Raw genomic sequence first — 16029 nt, 5'->3', positions numbered from 1 at the left:
CAGTCACAAGCAGCAGAGAACTGGAAGGAAAGGCGGCCAAAGAGGTGTTGGCTTTAGGGATGATCAGTGAGATACACCTGCTGGAGCGCGTGCTACGGGTGGGTGTTGCCATCGTGACCAGTGAACTGAGATAAGGCGGAGCTTTACCTAGCATGGACTTGTAGATGACCTGGAGCCAGTGGGTCTGGCGACGAATATGTAGCGAGGGCCAGCCGACTAGAGCATACAGGTCGCAGTGGTGGGTGGTATAAGGTACTTTAGTAACAAAACGGATGGCACTGTGATAAACTGCATCTAGTTTGCTGAGTAGAGTATTGGAAGCTATTTTGTAGATGACATCGCCGAAGTCGAGGATCGGTAGGATAGTCAGTTTTACTAGGGTAAGTTTGGCGGCATGAGTGAATGAGGCTTTGTTGCGAAATAGAAAGCCGATTCTAGATTTGATTTTGGATTGGAGATGTTTAATATGAGTCTGGAAGGAGAGTTTACAGTCTAGCCAGACACCTAAGTACTTATAGATGTCCACATATTCTAGGTCGGAACCATCCAGGGTGGTGATGCTAGTTGGGCGTGCGGGTGCAGGCAGCAAACGGTTGAAAAGCATGCATTTGGTTTTACTAGCATTTTAAGAGCAGTTGGAGGCAACGGAAGGAGTGTTGTATGGCATTGAAGCTCGATTGGAGGTTTGTTAACACAGTGTCCAAAGAAGGGCCAGATGTATACAGAATGGTGTCATCTGCGTAGAGGTGGATCAGGGAATCGCCCACAGCAAGAGCAACATCATTGATATATACAGAGAAAAGAGTCGGCCCGAGAATTGAACCCTGTGGCACCCCCATAGAGACTGCCAGAGGACCGGACAACATGCCCTCCGATTTGACACACTGAACTCTGTCTGCAAAGTAGTTGGTGAACCAGGCAAGACAGTCATTAGAAAAACCGAGGCTACTGAGTCTGCCGATAAGAATATGGTGATTGACAGTCGAAAGCCTTGGCCAGGTCGATGAAGACGGCTGCACAGTACTGTCTTTTATCGATGGCGGTTATGATATCGTTTAGTACCTTGAGCGTGGCTGAGGTGCACCCGTGACCGGCTCGGAAACCAGATTGCACAGCGGAGAAGGTACGGTGGGATTCGAGACGGTCAGTGATCTGTTTGTTGACTTGGCTTTCGAAGACCTTAGATAGGCAGGGCAGGATGGATATAGGTCTGTAACAGTTTGGGTCCAGGGTGTCACCCCCTTTGAAGAGGGGGATAACCGCGGCCGCCTTCCAGTCCTTGGGGATCTCAGACGATATGAAAGAGAGGTTGAACAGGCTGGTAATAGGGGTTGCGACAATGGCGGCGGATAGTTTCAGAAATAGAGGGTCCAGATTGTCAAGCCCAGCTGATTTGTACGGGTTGTTTTTTCTTCATATAGATTTGCAACAAAATTCTAAAAACCTGTTTTTGCTTTGTCATTATGGGGTATTGTGTGTAGATTGATGAAGGAAAAAAACTATTTAAGCAGTTTTAGAATAAGCTCTGTACTTAATAAAATGTGGAAAAAGTGAAGTGGTCTGAATACTTACTGAATACACTGTACATATACAGTATTCATATTAGGACGTATTTCAGGGAATTTCCCAAACAATGTGCTGGGTCTAATGTAGGGACATTTAGTATTTTCAGAGTGATTCACCATATCAGAATGATAGACAGACTTAACTTTGATTGACATGTGAAGATATGCAAACAAAAATGTCCAGCTCATTCATGCAGTTATCCATTGTGTCATTCCTTTCATCTCTTCCTCCTCTTCATCCATGTCCTTGGGTTTCCATTCCTGCATCTTAAATAGAGGACAGTTTTTGTGCTGACGGAAATGACACAGTGGCTGTATTTGCTGGGATGGAGGGGGTAACATTATTTTCTCTCACCCTCTCTCTCTCTCTCTGTTTGCTAGTGCTAATGCTAATGATCTTATCACCGCATTGCAAACAGCTGGTGTGGGAGGAAGCTTCCCAATTTCCCATGCACTCCCAATACCCATTCCCAACCCTGTTCCCAACCCCATTCTAAACCCCTATTCCCAGCTCCGGGTACTGCTCCGTCTCACAGGATTTAGCCTGTCTGTGTGCCTGTGAGAGGAGTGGAGGGGATTTTAGTCATGGAAATGTTTAGTTTGGTTATAAAACTATGATAGGAGCCAATAGGCAACAACAGAGTAGTGTTCCTTCATGCTAAAGCTAGCCTGGCCTTATATTAAATATGAGTTGTGTTAAATTTGAGTTAAAGACTGTGTTTAGACAGACAGGCCAATTCTGATATTTTTTCCACTAATTGGTATTTTGACCAATCTCATCAGATCATTTCACATCATATATTTTTCTGAGCCTGATATGATTGGTCAAAATACCAATTAGTGGAAAAAAATATCAGAATTGGGCTGCCTGTCTAAATGCAGCCATAGTGAGGTATTCATCATTAATTTACAGCTCATCCATGTTGGTTCCCCGTATGAGGATACTTATCCTCTACAATCAAACACCCGCATGCACAATAACAATTATGAAGAGATGGCATAATTGTTTCTATAGTTGAGTCTGGTTGAGTGTCAATCTCTGTTTATGTGGCATCACCATAGCTCCACATTCAAAGCCTAGAACCCATCATGGTATCAGTCCGTTATCATATCTGATTTAATTTCACAGTACCAATTAAGGTCTCCTGATTTGCATGGCTATCGAGGGCCATGCAGGCAGCAATTAGATAAGTGATTGGCGATTAGGAGCTAATTGGACGGTTGTCCTTATTCTGTTCTAACATCTCCCAGAGGAAGTGGTTGGTCCAAATAAGAAAAAATGTGACAAAACATGAAGGTATTAATTGAACTCGTCCAATAAGAAACACTTGTTTTAGGTTTACCGTTGCATGCCCTAATGAATGCTCAGTATTGGGGAAGCTACTCTGAAAATATGTTTTTTTCATGTTTTATTTAACTAGGCACGTCAGTTATGAACAAACTCTTATTTACAATGACGGCCTACACCGGCCAAACACAGACGGAGCTGGGTCAATTGTGCGTCGCCCTATGGGACTCCCAATCACAGACGGCTGTGATACAGCCTGGATTCAAACCATGGTGTCTGTAGTGATGCCTCAAGCACTGAGATGCAGTGCCTTAGAATGCTGCGCCATTCGGGAGCACTCAGGGAATTGGTCGTTTACCAAGCTACCAAGTACTTCACACTGGAAGAAGTTAAGATACACCCAAGTTGCCCTTAAGAAACATACAGTCAAACAGAAAGGAAATTATTGCCTACTCTACCTATATTTTATTTTATTTTTGCAAAAAAAATGGTGTGTAGTTCCAGAAGTTAGCTACACCTCTACATGGCAAAACAAAGTAGTTAACTACTGAAAACACAACCTAGAATTGAATTTAGTTAAACTACCACCAAGCTACAGCAAAAGGTAGTTCAATTACTACTTCAACTACATATAGTTAACTACTCCCCATCACTGTGAGTACTACTGTCACGTTCTGACCATCGTTCGTGTGTGTTTTCCTTGTTTTAGTGTTGGTCAGGACGTGAGCTGGGTGGGCATTCTATGTTGGATGTCTTGTTTGTCTATTTCTATGCCTGGCCTGATATGGTTCTCAATCAGAGGCAGGTGTTAGTCATTGTCTCTGATTGGGAACCATATTTAGGTAGCCTGGGTTTCACTGTGTGTTTGTGGGTGATTGTCCTATGTGTCGTTGTTCCTGTCTATGCGTTAGTTTTCACTAGTATAGGCTGTTTCGGTTTTCGTTACGTTTATTGTTTTGTAGTGTTTGTATTTAGATTCGTGTTTCGTTTGTTGAATAAACATGGATCGCAATCTACACGCTGCATTTTGGTCCGACTCTCCTTTTCACTTAGAAAACCGTTACAACTACCATGATATCAGTTCTCTCATGTCACTGTAATCCTGTTATATCAGAGGATCGTTGGAGGTTTCTCTGCCTCGTCTGTCTGGAGTGGTCCTCTGATGTGTCACTTTGAGTCTTTAACCGACCTCTCAAACACACTTTGTCTAAACACGTCTGAAAGTTATGAGCGAACCCTGAAGTTTCTGCTTTACTATTGTGTAACTCCTAACTGTCTGTTGCTGGGTGTTGATGGTACGGCTTACAGCAATCATCTTAATATTACTGGCTTCATTAAACTCCTCATGGTTTAAGATGGGAGATTGTGATTAAGCGGTTCTCCTGAGATCTTCTGTTATGAAACTTCCTTTTAGGTTTAGCCTGAGTCGCATAAGTCCCTCTGAAACTACAGTAGAAGACTGACCCACTTTTGGCATTTGAAAATTATCAGCTTCTTTTGTCTTTAAATCATAACAACATGGCCATGTCTAAACTCTTGTAAAATAGTGGAACTTAATATAATTTTCTGTCTTGATCCTGACTCCTTGCATAAATCTGAAAACTGTGATGTAATTTGTCTTAGCGTAGGGGACTAGTCCACATTGACTGTATAGCTAGTCCCTTCTAAGCTCATTTATCTAGCTTTATCATTCTTCTCCAGTGGGCTGCTGTCCCTACAGCCCTCCCAGGGGACAGTCCTACATCTTAGTTGTGGTTGGTATTGATCCCACCGGGGTCACGTTATGGCGTCCTGTTGTTAGGGCGACAAACGCTGATCCATCATAATGCGGCGGTGAGAGCTGAGCGTGTTGCGGTCAGCTTGTTAACCCCTGCTGCACATGTGGCGCCCGGGAAACAACTGGACGCCGCTCGTTTCTACGTGTCAGTGGTTAATGTCTGTAAACAGACGGATGATGCTCTGTCTTGATCGATGGGATGCTCCAGGATATAGCAGTCATATCAAGTCAAGTCTAACATTGTTAATATTGCCATCTAGGATTACATTAGGATTAATGAGGTGGTCAAACTCATATTGCTCCTTGTATTATTATATACCATTACATTTGTCTACCGCTATGTATTGACTGCAAAGTTTGACATAATGGTAGGTGTCAGCTAAGTATAGACTACAATGAGTAAATAACACAATGCATACATCAGAAACCATCCTCCAGAGGTTCCAGTTGTTTTCCTCAGGAGAACCAGTTCAGTGGGTATAGCAGTGTGTAGCCTACTGTAGTCTGACTGTAGCGCAAGACCAGGCTGTGTCAAGTGATGTCTTCATTAGGACCCGGGAGCTCAGAATGATAGGTCAGGGACACCACCTCACCCCTATCTACTCAACACACATGCATGCACACATGCACTCACTGTCCAGAGTGTGTGTGTGACAGTCTGTGGATAAGTCAATAACTGTCCCTCCCCACTCTCTGGTTTTCTGAAACCTGCAGAAGACTGAATGACTGGCATATCTGGACTGGATGAAAAAAAGTATGAAAATAGACAGGCAGTAGGTGCTCTCTCTCTCTCTCCTCCCTCTCTCTCCCTTTCTCTCTCTCTCTCTATTCCTCTCTCGCTCTCCCTGTTCTCCTTCTTACATCGATGAGCCCTTCCTCATGAATAGATACAAAGCACCAGCTGATGTTGAATGTTGAGTAATATATTCATTAACCCCTAACTAACCCTGCTAATGAATGACAACAGCTCCTGCTAGACCAGACTACAGATTGGTAGGAATTTACCCAAAGAAACAAAGGGGCAAACTCCAAACGCAGACCTCTCCACTATTTAATAACATAACAATAACATCAGTTGAACTAAATTAATTTAGTTTTTAATTGTTTGGCATTAATGACAGGGGTAGATTCATCATCTCTGATGTTTCCCTAGTGTATAGAGATTGCAGAATGTTTTTGTTCTTGGTTTTTGAGGTTTGAATTTTAGGGTCCAGGGCTCTGAGATATAAGGGTTTGGACTTTCAATTTTGGGGATTGGTGTTCAGCATTTGCAGGTCGCTCTCTAGCCTATATCCATCTGCTTGGTATTCCTCTTCCTCCTTTCTTTATCATCTGTAAAGCCATTCCCACACACACACACACACACACACACACACACACACACACACACACACACACACACACACACACACACACACACACACACACACACACACACACACACACACACACACACACACACACACACACGAAGACACATGAACCCCCCCCCCCCCATGCACACACACACACACACTTTTCTCTGTCTGCTTGAAGACTAGCCCATTAATCTTGGGCTGCATCCTAACATGGTTGTTAGAATTCTATTAGCTGTAAATATTCAATAAGGAACCTCACTTAAAGGCCCTGTCCCTCTTATCAGCCGCAGCCCAGCCACGATCATTACACTGCAACCTCTTTTATTGTTTAGGCAAACGACAAGCAGCGATTTCTGGGGAAAGACTGACAGTGGCGACGTGAAAGGAAATGTGTTAGTTTAAGTATGTTTTAGAGGGGAGGAGATACAGAGAGAGGGAAAGAGAGAGATAAATAAAAGAGAGGGGGGGGGAAAGGTAAAGAGAGGAAGTGAGGCAAAGAAGAAAGGAGTGATGTTACAACAGAGGTGACAAATCACAGAGTAGTTCCCGAGGGTAGTGTTGGGAGGAATGTTGAATCCCAACCATGTTTTACTTGTGTATGTTTAGACAAACAGCAGTCATTACACAGTCCAATTGTAGTCTGCCTGGGGGTATGTTGTTATCTCACACCCCAAGAACAGGCAACACTGGTAGGACTCTTCACTGTGTAAACACACATTAATCTTGTCACACACACTCACACTCTCTACCACTTGTCACACACATCCCCTCCCCCCCCCCCTCGATGATCCCAAGGTCCCATCAACACACAGACACACAACACACACACACACACACACGTGTCCCTGCCCTGGGGTCCCCACAATCCCATATGTAATGAGTTGTTTAATTCACTTCATTGAGTGTTAATGTCCCTGTGGCTCTCCTCAGGTTCACACTGCTGGGTGCGCCTGATAATTGGGCCTACTTTATCATCGATTCCTCTCTGATGAATGGCCTGAGAAACCACTCAATTTGTTTGTGTCTCCCTCCTCCCTCCCCTCCTCTATTCATTCTATGTTGGGTTTGATACGTTCTGGGATTTCTGGAAGACTGGGGTGAATGTTCTACTTCAGGATGTGAATGGAAACATTCCACTGGACTACGCCGCCGAGGGAACCGAGACCAGCTACATCCTCCGAAAACACCTAGAGGAAAACGGTAACACAACACTCCTCATATGATTTAATGTCTGTTTTATGTAGTGTGTCGTGTTGTGTTACATTGTAGGCCTATATGTGTTTATTGTGCAACAAAAGCCCAAGAAATGTTCACCTACACACTTTCACAATGTGAAAAATATTTGTATTTTCTGAATCGTTTTTTTCCAATCTTTGTCACTTTTCCACCCACACACAATTACTCTTGTTTAAGACCTGTCTATTACCCCGGCAGTAGGACATTTTGTTCTCGTCCATATAACATGTCTTAATATAATGCCTGCTTCAATGTCCATTCTTTTTTCACAGCAGTTAAAGGAGACTGAATAGAAAACTAAATAAAACAACATTTTTAATTTCACATGCATGAAATAATGGCTTAATTTGAAAAAAAATGAAAATCAACAGATCGTAAGTTATGTCCACAACACAATTATAATGTGAAGTGAGGAAACAGACTAAAATACTTAATTATATGTAATGGTTCCATGGATGGTTGGCTGCCATATTGCCTGAGGGAAAGGTATTGATACTGTATATACAGTGATTTCAGAAAGTTTTCAGACCTCTTCTCTTTTTCCACATTTTGTTATGTTACAGCCTTATTCTAAAATGGATTGGACACATTTTGTTATGTTACAGCCTTGTTCTAAAATGGATTGGACACATTTTGTTATGTTACAGCCTTGTTCTAAAATGGATTGGACACATTTTGTTATGTTACAGCCTTGTTCTAAAATGGATTGGACACATTTTGTTATGTTACAGCCTTGTTCTAAAATGGATTGGACACATTTTGTTATGTTACAGCCTTGTTCTAAAATGGATTGGACACATTTTGTTATGTTACAGCCTTATTGTACAATGGATTGGACACATTTTGTTATGTTACAGCCTTATTGTACAATGGATTGGACACATTTTGTTATGTTACAGCCTTGTTCTAAAATGGATTGGACACATTTTTCCCTCATCAATCTCAAATGATACAACATAATGACAAAGCAAAAAAAGGTTTTTAGAAATGTTTGCAAAAGGTATAAAAAATAATATTTTGCTATGAGACTCAGGTGCATCCTGTTTACATTGATCATCTTTTAGATGTTTCCACAACTTCATTGGAGTCCACTTGTGGTAAATTCAAATGATTGCACGTGATTTAGAAAGGCACACACCTGTCTTTATAAGGTCCAACAGTTGAAAGTATATGTCAGAGGAAAAACCAAGCCATGAGGTCGAAGGAATTGAGCTTTGAGATATGATTGTGTCGAGGCACAGATGTGGGGAAGAGTACCAAACAAATCTGCAGCATTGAAGGTCCCCAAGGACACGGTGGATTCAATGTTTCTACTACAACTACAACACTGTGTCCTCTTTGTCCCAACCACTACTACAACTACAACACCGTGTCCTCTCTGTCCCATCCACTACTACACAATGTCCTCTCTGTCCCTACCAGGACTACTAATACTAAACTCTGTTCTCTATGTCTCGACCGCTACTATTTCTACTACACTGTGTCCTCTCTGTCCCAACAACTACTACAACTACTACACTGTGTCCACTCTGTCCCAACCATTACTGCTACTACTACACCGTGTCCTCTCTGTCCTAACCACTACTACTACTACACCGTGTCCTCTCTGTCCCTACCAGGACTACTATTATTACACTCTGTTCTCTGTGTCCCAACCACTAATATTTCTACTACACTGTGTCCTCTCTGTCCCAATCAGTACTAATACTACACTGTGTCAGCTCTATCCCGACCAGTACTATTACTACGCTGTGTCCTCTCTGTCCCAATCAGTACTAATACTACACTGTGTCCTCTCTATCCCAACCAGTACTATTACTACGCTGTGTCCTCTCTGTCCCAGCTACTTCTTCTACTACACTGTGTCCTCTCTATCCCAACCAGTACAATTACTACGCTGTGATCTCTCTGTCTCAACCACTACACCTACTTCTACACTGTGTCCTCTCTGTCCCAGCAACTTTTTCTACTACACTGTGTCCTCTCTATCCCAACCAGTACTATTACTACGCTGTGATCTCTCTGTCTCAACCACTAATATTTATACAACACTGTGTCCTCTTTGTCCCAACCACTACTACAACTACAACACCGTGTCCTCTCTGTCCCATCCACTACTACACGATGTCCTCTCTGTCCCTACCAGGACTACTAATACTACACTCTGTTCTCTCTGTCTCAACCGCTACTATTTCTACTACACTGTGTCAACTGTGTCCCAAATACTACTACTACACTGTGTCCTCTCTGTCCCAACAACTACTACAACTACTACACTGTGTCCACTCTGTCCCAACCATTACTGCTAATACTACACCGTGTCCTCTCTGTCCTAACCACTACTACTACTACACCGTGTCCTCTCTGTCCCTACCAGGACTACTATTATTACACTCTGTTCTCTGTGTCCCAACCACTAATATTTCTACTACACTGTGTCCTCTCTGTCCCAATCAGTACTAATACTACACTGTGTCCTCTCTATCCCAACCAGTACTAATACTACGCTGTGTCCTCTCTGTCCCAGCAACTTCTTCTACTACACTGTGTCCTCTCTATCCCAACCAGTACAATTACTACGCTGTGATCTCTCTGTCTCAACCACTACACCTACTTCTACACTGTGTCCTCTCTGTCCCAACCACTACTACTACTTCTACACTGTGTCCTCTCTGTCCCAACCACTACACCTACTTCTACACTGTGTCCTCTCTGTCCCAACAACTACTACCACCACACTATGTCCTCTCTTTTCCAACCACTACACCTACTACTAAACTGTGTCATCTTTGTACTAACCTTGACTACTACTATTACATTGTGTCCTCTCTGTCCCAACCACTTCTACACCGTGTCCTCTCTGTCCCAACCACTACTACTACTTCTACATTATGTCCACTCTGTCCCAACCACTACTACTACTTCTACATTGTGTCCACTCTGTCCCAACCACTACTACTACTTCTACATTATGTCCACTCTGTCCCAACCACTACTACTACTTCTACACCGTGTCCTCTCTGTCCCAACCACTACTACTACTTCTACATTATGTCCATTCTGTCCCAACCACTACTACTACTTCTACATTATGTCCTCTCTGTCCCAACAACTACTACCACCACACTATGTCCTCTCTGTCCTAACCACAACTACTACTACACTGTGTCCACTCTGTCCCAACCACAACTACTACTTCTAGAACACTGTGTCCTCTCTGTCCCAACAACTACTACCACCACACTATGTCCTCTCTTTTCCAACCACTACACCTACTACTAAACTGTGTCATCTTTGTACTAACCTTGACTACTACTATTACATTGTGTCCTCTCTGTCCCAACCACTTCTACACCGTGTCCTCTCTGTCCCAACCACTACTACTACTTCTACATTATGTCCACTCTGTCCCAACCACTACTACTACTTCTACATTGTGTCCACTCTGTCCCAACCACTACTACTACTTCTACATTATGTCCACTCTGTCCCAACCACTACTACTACTTCTACACCGTGTCCTCTCTGTCCCAACCACTACTACTACTTCTACATTATGTCCATTCTGTCCCAACCACTACTACTACTTCTACATTATGTCCTCTCTGTCCCAACAACTACTACCACCACACTATGTCCTCTCTGTCCTAACCACAACTACTACTACACTGTGTCCACTCTGTCCCAACCACGACTACTACTTCTAGAACAATGTGTCCTCACTGTCCCAACCACGACTTCTACTACTCTGTCCTCACTGTCCCAACCAGTACTAATACTACGCTGTGTCCTCTCTGTCCCAGCAACTTCTTCTACTACACTGTGTCCTCTCTATCCCAACCAGTACAATTACTACGCTGTGATCTCTCTGTCTCAACCACTACACCTACTTCTACGCTGTGTCTTCTCTGTCCCAGCAACTTTTTCTACTACACTGTGTCCTCTCTATCCCAACCAGTACTATTACTACGCTGTGTCCTCTCTGTCCCAACCACTACACCTACTTCTACACTGTGTCCTCTCTGTCCCAACCACTACTACTACTTCTACACTGTGTCCTCTCTGTCCCAACCACTACACCTACTTCTACACTGTGTCCTCTCTGTCCCAAAAACTACTACCACCACACTATGTCCTCTCTTTTCCAACCAATACACCTACCACTAAACTGTGTCATCTTTGTACTAACCTTGACTACTACTATTACATTGTGTCCTCTCTGTCCCAACCACTTCTACACCGTGTCCTCTCTGTCCCAACCACTACTACTAAGTCTACATTATGTCCACTCTGTCCCAACCACTACTACTACTTCTACACCGTGTCCTCTCTGTCCCAACCACTACTACTACTTCTACATTATGTCCACTCTGTCCCAACCACTACTACTACTTCTACATTATGTCCTCTCTGTCCCAACAACTACTACCACCACACTATGTCCTCTCTGTCCTAACCACAACTACTACTACACTGTGCCCACTCTGTCCCAACCACGACTACTACTTCTAGAACAATGTGTCCTCACTGTCCCAACCACAACTTCTACTACTCTGTCCTCACTGTCCCAACCACTACACCTACTACTAAACTGTGTCATCTTTGTACTAACCTTGACTACTACTATTACATTGTGTAATCTCTGTCCCAACCACTTCTACACCGTGTCCTCTCTGTCCCAACCACTACTACTACTTCTACATTGTATCCACTCTGTCCCAACCACTTCTACACCGTGTCCTCTGTCCCAACCACTTCTACACCGTGTCCTCTCTGTCCCAACCAATACTACTACTTCTACATTGTGTCCACTCTGTCCCAACCACTACTACTACTTCTACATTATGTCCTCTCTGTCCCAACCACTACTACTACTTCTACATTATGTCCTCTTTGTCCCAACCACTACTACTACTTCTACATTATGTCCTCTCTGTCCCAACCACTACTACTACTTCTACATGATGTCCTCTCTGTCCCAACCACTACTACTACTTCTACATTGTGTCCACTCTGTCCCAACCACTACTACTACTTCTACACCGTGTCCTCTCTGTCCCAACCACCACTACTACTACAACACTGTGTCCTCTCTATCCCAACCACTACTACTACTACTACTACTACACTTTGTCGTCTCTGTCCCAACAATAACTATTACTGCACTGTGTCGACTCTGTCCCAACCACTACTACTACTACTACACTGTGTCCTCTCTATCCCAACCACTACTACTACTACTACACTGTGTCCTCTCTATCCCAACCACTACTACTACAACACTGTGTCCTCTCTATCCCAACCACTACTACTTCTACACTGTGTCCTCTCTATCCCAACAACTACTACCACCACACTATGTCCTCTCTGTCCTAACCATAACTACTACTACACTGTGTCCACTCTGTCCCAACCACTACTACTAATTCTACTACACTGTGTCCTCTCTGTCCCAACAACGACTTCTATTACACCTTGTCCTCTCTGTCCCAACCACTGCCACTACTACTACACTGTGTCCTCTCTATACAAACAACTACTACTTCTATGCTGTGTCCTCTCTGTAGCTTCCAGTACAACTAGTAATACACCAGGTCGTCACTGTCCCAACCACTACTACTACAACTACACTGTGTCCTCTCTGTCCCAACTACTACTACACTGTATCCTCTCTATCCCAACCACCACTACTACCACCACACTGAATCCTATCTATCCCAACCACTACTACTACCACTACACTGTGTCCTCTCTGTCAGAACCTTGACAAGTTGTACTACACTGTGTCCCATCACTCCCAACCACGACTACTACCACACTGTGTCCTCTCTGTCCAAACCAATACTACCACTTTTACTACACTGTGTCCTCTCTTTACGAACCACGACTTCTACTGCAGTGTGTCCATTCTGTCCCATCCACTACTACTACACTGTGTCTACCCTGTCCCAACAGTTACTACTAATACACTGTGTCCTCTCTGTTCAAACCAATACTGCCACTTTTACTACACTGTGTCCTCAATGTCGCAACCAGTACTACTACTAATACACTATGTACTCCCTTTCCCAACCAGTACTTCTACTGTTACTACACTGTGTCCTCTCTTTCCCAACCACTACTAATACTACTACACTGTGTCCTCTCAGTCCCAACCATGACTACTGCTACGTTGACTTTTTTCCCAATCACTACTACTACTACACTGTATCCTCTCTGTCCCAAGCACCACTACTACTACACCTTGTCCTCTCTGTCCCAACCACTACTACTACTACACTGTGTCCTCTCTGTCCCAACAAGTACTCTTACCCCACTGTGTCCTCTCTGTCCCAACCAGTACTACAACTACTACTACACTGTGACCGCTCAGTCCCAACCACCACTACTACTACACTGTGTCCTCTCTGTCCCAAGCACCACTACTACTACACTGTGTCCTCTCTGTCCCAAGCACCACTACTACTACACTGTGTCCTCTCTGTCCCAACCACTACTACTACTACACTGTGACCGCTCAGTCCCAACAAACACTACTACTACACTGTGTCCTCTCTGTCCCAACTACTACCACGTCTACGACACTGTGTCCTCTCTGTCCCAACCACTACTACCACACTGTGTCCTCTCTGTCCCAACCACTACTACCACACTGTGTCCTCTCTGTCCGAACAATGACAACTACTACTACACTGTGTCCTCTCTGTCCAAACCAGTACTACAACTACTACTACACTGTGACCGCTCTGTCCCAACCGCTACTACTACTACACTGTGTCCTCACTGTCCCAACCACTACTACTACTACACTGTGTCCTCTCTCTCCCAACCACTACTACTACTTCTACATGGTGTCCTCTCTGTCCCAACCAGTACTACGACTACTACTACACTGTGTCCTCTTTGTCCAAACCACTACTACTACTACACTGTGTCATCTCTGTCCCAACCAGTACTACTACTACTACTACATGGTGTCCTCTCTGTCCCAACCAGTACTACGACTACTACTACACTGTGTCCTCTTTGTCCAAACCACTACTACTACACTGTGTCATCTCTGTCCCAACCAGTACTACTACTACTACACTGTGTCATCTCTGTCCCAACCAGTACAACAACTACTTCTACACGGTGTCCTCTCTGTCCCAACCAGTACTACTACCACTACTACACGGTGTCCTCTCTGTCCCAACCAGTACTACGACTACTACTACACTGTGTCCTCTTTGTCCAAACCACTACTACTACTACACTGTGTCATCTCTGTCCCAACCAGTACTACTACTACTACTACATGGTGTCCTCTCTGTCCCAACCAGTACTACGACTACTACTACACTGTGTCCTCTTTGTCCAAACCACTACTACTACACTGTGTCATCTCTGTCCCAACCAGTACTACTACTACTACACTGTGTCATCTCTGTCCCAACCAGTACAACAACTACTTCTACACGGTGTCCTCTCTGTCCCAACCAGTACTACTACCACTACTACACGGTGTCCTCTCTGTCCCAACCAGTACTATTACTACTACGCTGTGTCCTGTTTGTCCAAACCACTACTACTACTACTACACTGTGTCCTCTCTGTCCCAACCACTACTACTACTACTACACTATGTCCTCTCTGTCCCAAGCACCACTACTACTACACCTTGTCCTCTCTGTCCCAACCACTACTACTACTACACTGTGTCCTCTCTGTCCCAACAAGTACTATTACCCCACTGTGTCCTCTCTGTCCCAACCAGTACTACAACTACTACTACACTGTGACCGCTCAGTCCCAACCACCACTACTACTAAACTGTGTCCTCTCTGTCCCAACTACTACCACGTCTACGACACTGTGTCCTCTCTGTCCCAACCACTACTACCACACTGTGTCCTCTCTGTCCCAACCACTACTACCACACTGTGTCCTCTCTGTCCGAACAATGACAACTACTACTACACCGTGTCCTCTCTGTCCAAACCAGTACTACAACTACTACTACACTGTGACCGCTCTGTCCCAACCGCTACTACTACTACACCGTTTCCTCTCTGTCCCAACCACTACTACTACTACTACACTATGTCCTCTCTGTCCAAACCACTACTACTACTACTACACTGTGTCCTCTCTGTCCCAACCAGTTTCTGTCCCTCTCACTTATTGTGCAGTACCAGTCAAATGTTTGGACTCACCTACTCATTCCAAGGTTTTTATTTATTTTTTCTATTTTATATAATGTAGAAAAATAGTGAAGACATCAAAACTTTGAAATAACACATTTGTAATCAAGTGGTTACCAAAATAGTTTTAATATATTTTATATTTGAGATTCTTCAAAGTAGCCTCCCTTTGCCTTGATGACAGCTTTGCACACTCTTGGCATTTTCTCATCCACTTTCATGAGGTAGTCACCTGGAATGCATTTCAATTAACAGGTGTGCCTTGTTAAAGTTTATTTGTGGAATTTCTTTGCTTTTTAATGCATTTGAACCTGTAAGTTGTGTTGTGACACGGTGGGGGTGGTATACAGGTAGGGGTGGTATACAGGTAGGGGTGGTATACAGAAGATAGCCCTATTAGGTAAATGACCAAATGCATATTATGGCAAGAACAGCTCAAATAAGCAAAGAGAAACGACAGTCCATCATTACTTTAAGACATGGAGGTCAGTCAATCCGGACACTTTGAAAATGTCTTCAAGTGCAGTCGCAAAAACCATCAAGAGCTATGATAAAACTGGCTCTCACAAGGACCGCCAGAGGAAAGGAAGACCCAGAGTTACCTCTGCTGCAGAGGATAAGT

The 16029-nt window shown here is 43.8% G+C and overlaps 1 protein-coding gene across 2 annotated transcripts in view; it reads left to right on the top strand.

The window, feature by feature from the left end:
* LOC139380627 (myosin XVI) overlaps positions 1–16029 on the top strand; it is a 180384-nt gene that overhangs the window by 49670 nt on the left and 114685 nt on the right. For both annotated transcript variants that reach the window (XM_071123511.1, XM_071123510.1), the window contains exon 5: positions 7080–7188. In XM_071123511.1, coding sequence (XP_070979612.1) covers positions 7080–7188 — 109 coding nt within the window. The remainder of the gene's footprint in view (positions 1–7079; positions 7189–16029) is intronic.

Source organism: Oncorhynchus clarkii, chromosome 22 (genome assembly GCF_045791955.1).
Source record: "Oncorhynchus clarkii lewisi isolate Uvic-CL-2024 chromosome 22, UVic_Ocla_1.0, whole genome shotgun sequence".
In the NCBI taxonomy this organism is placed as follows: Eukaryota; Metazoa; Chordata; class Actinopteri; order Salmoniformes; family Salmonidae; genus Oncorhynchus; species Oncorhynchus clarkii.
This window is presented reverse-complemented; position numbering and strand designations above follow the sequence as displayed.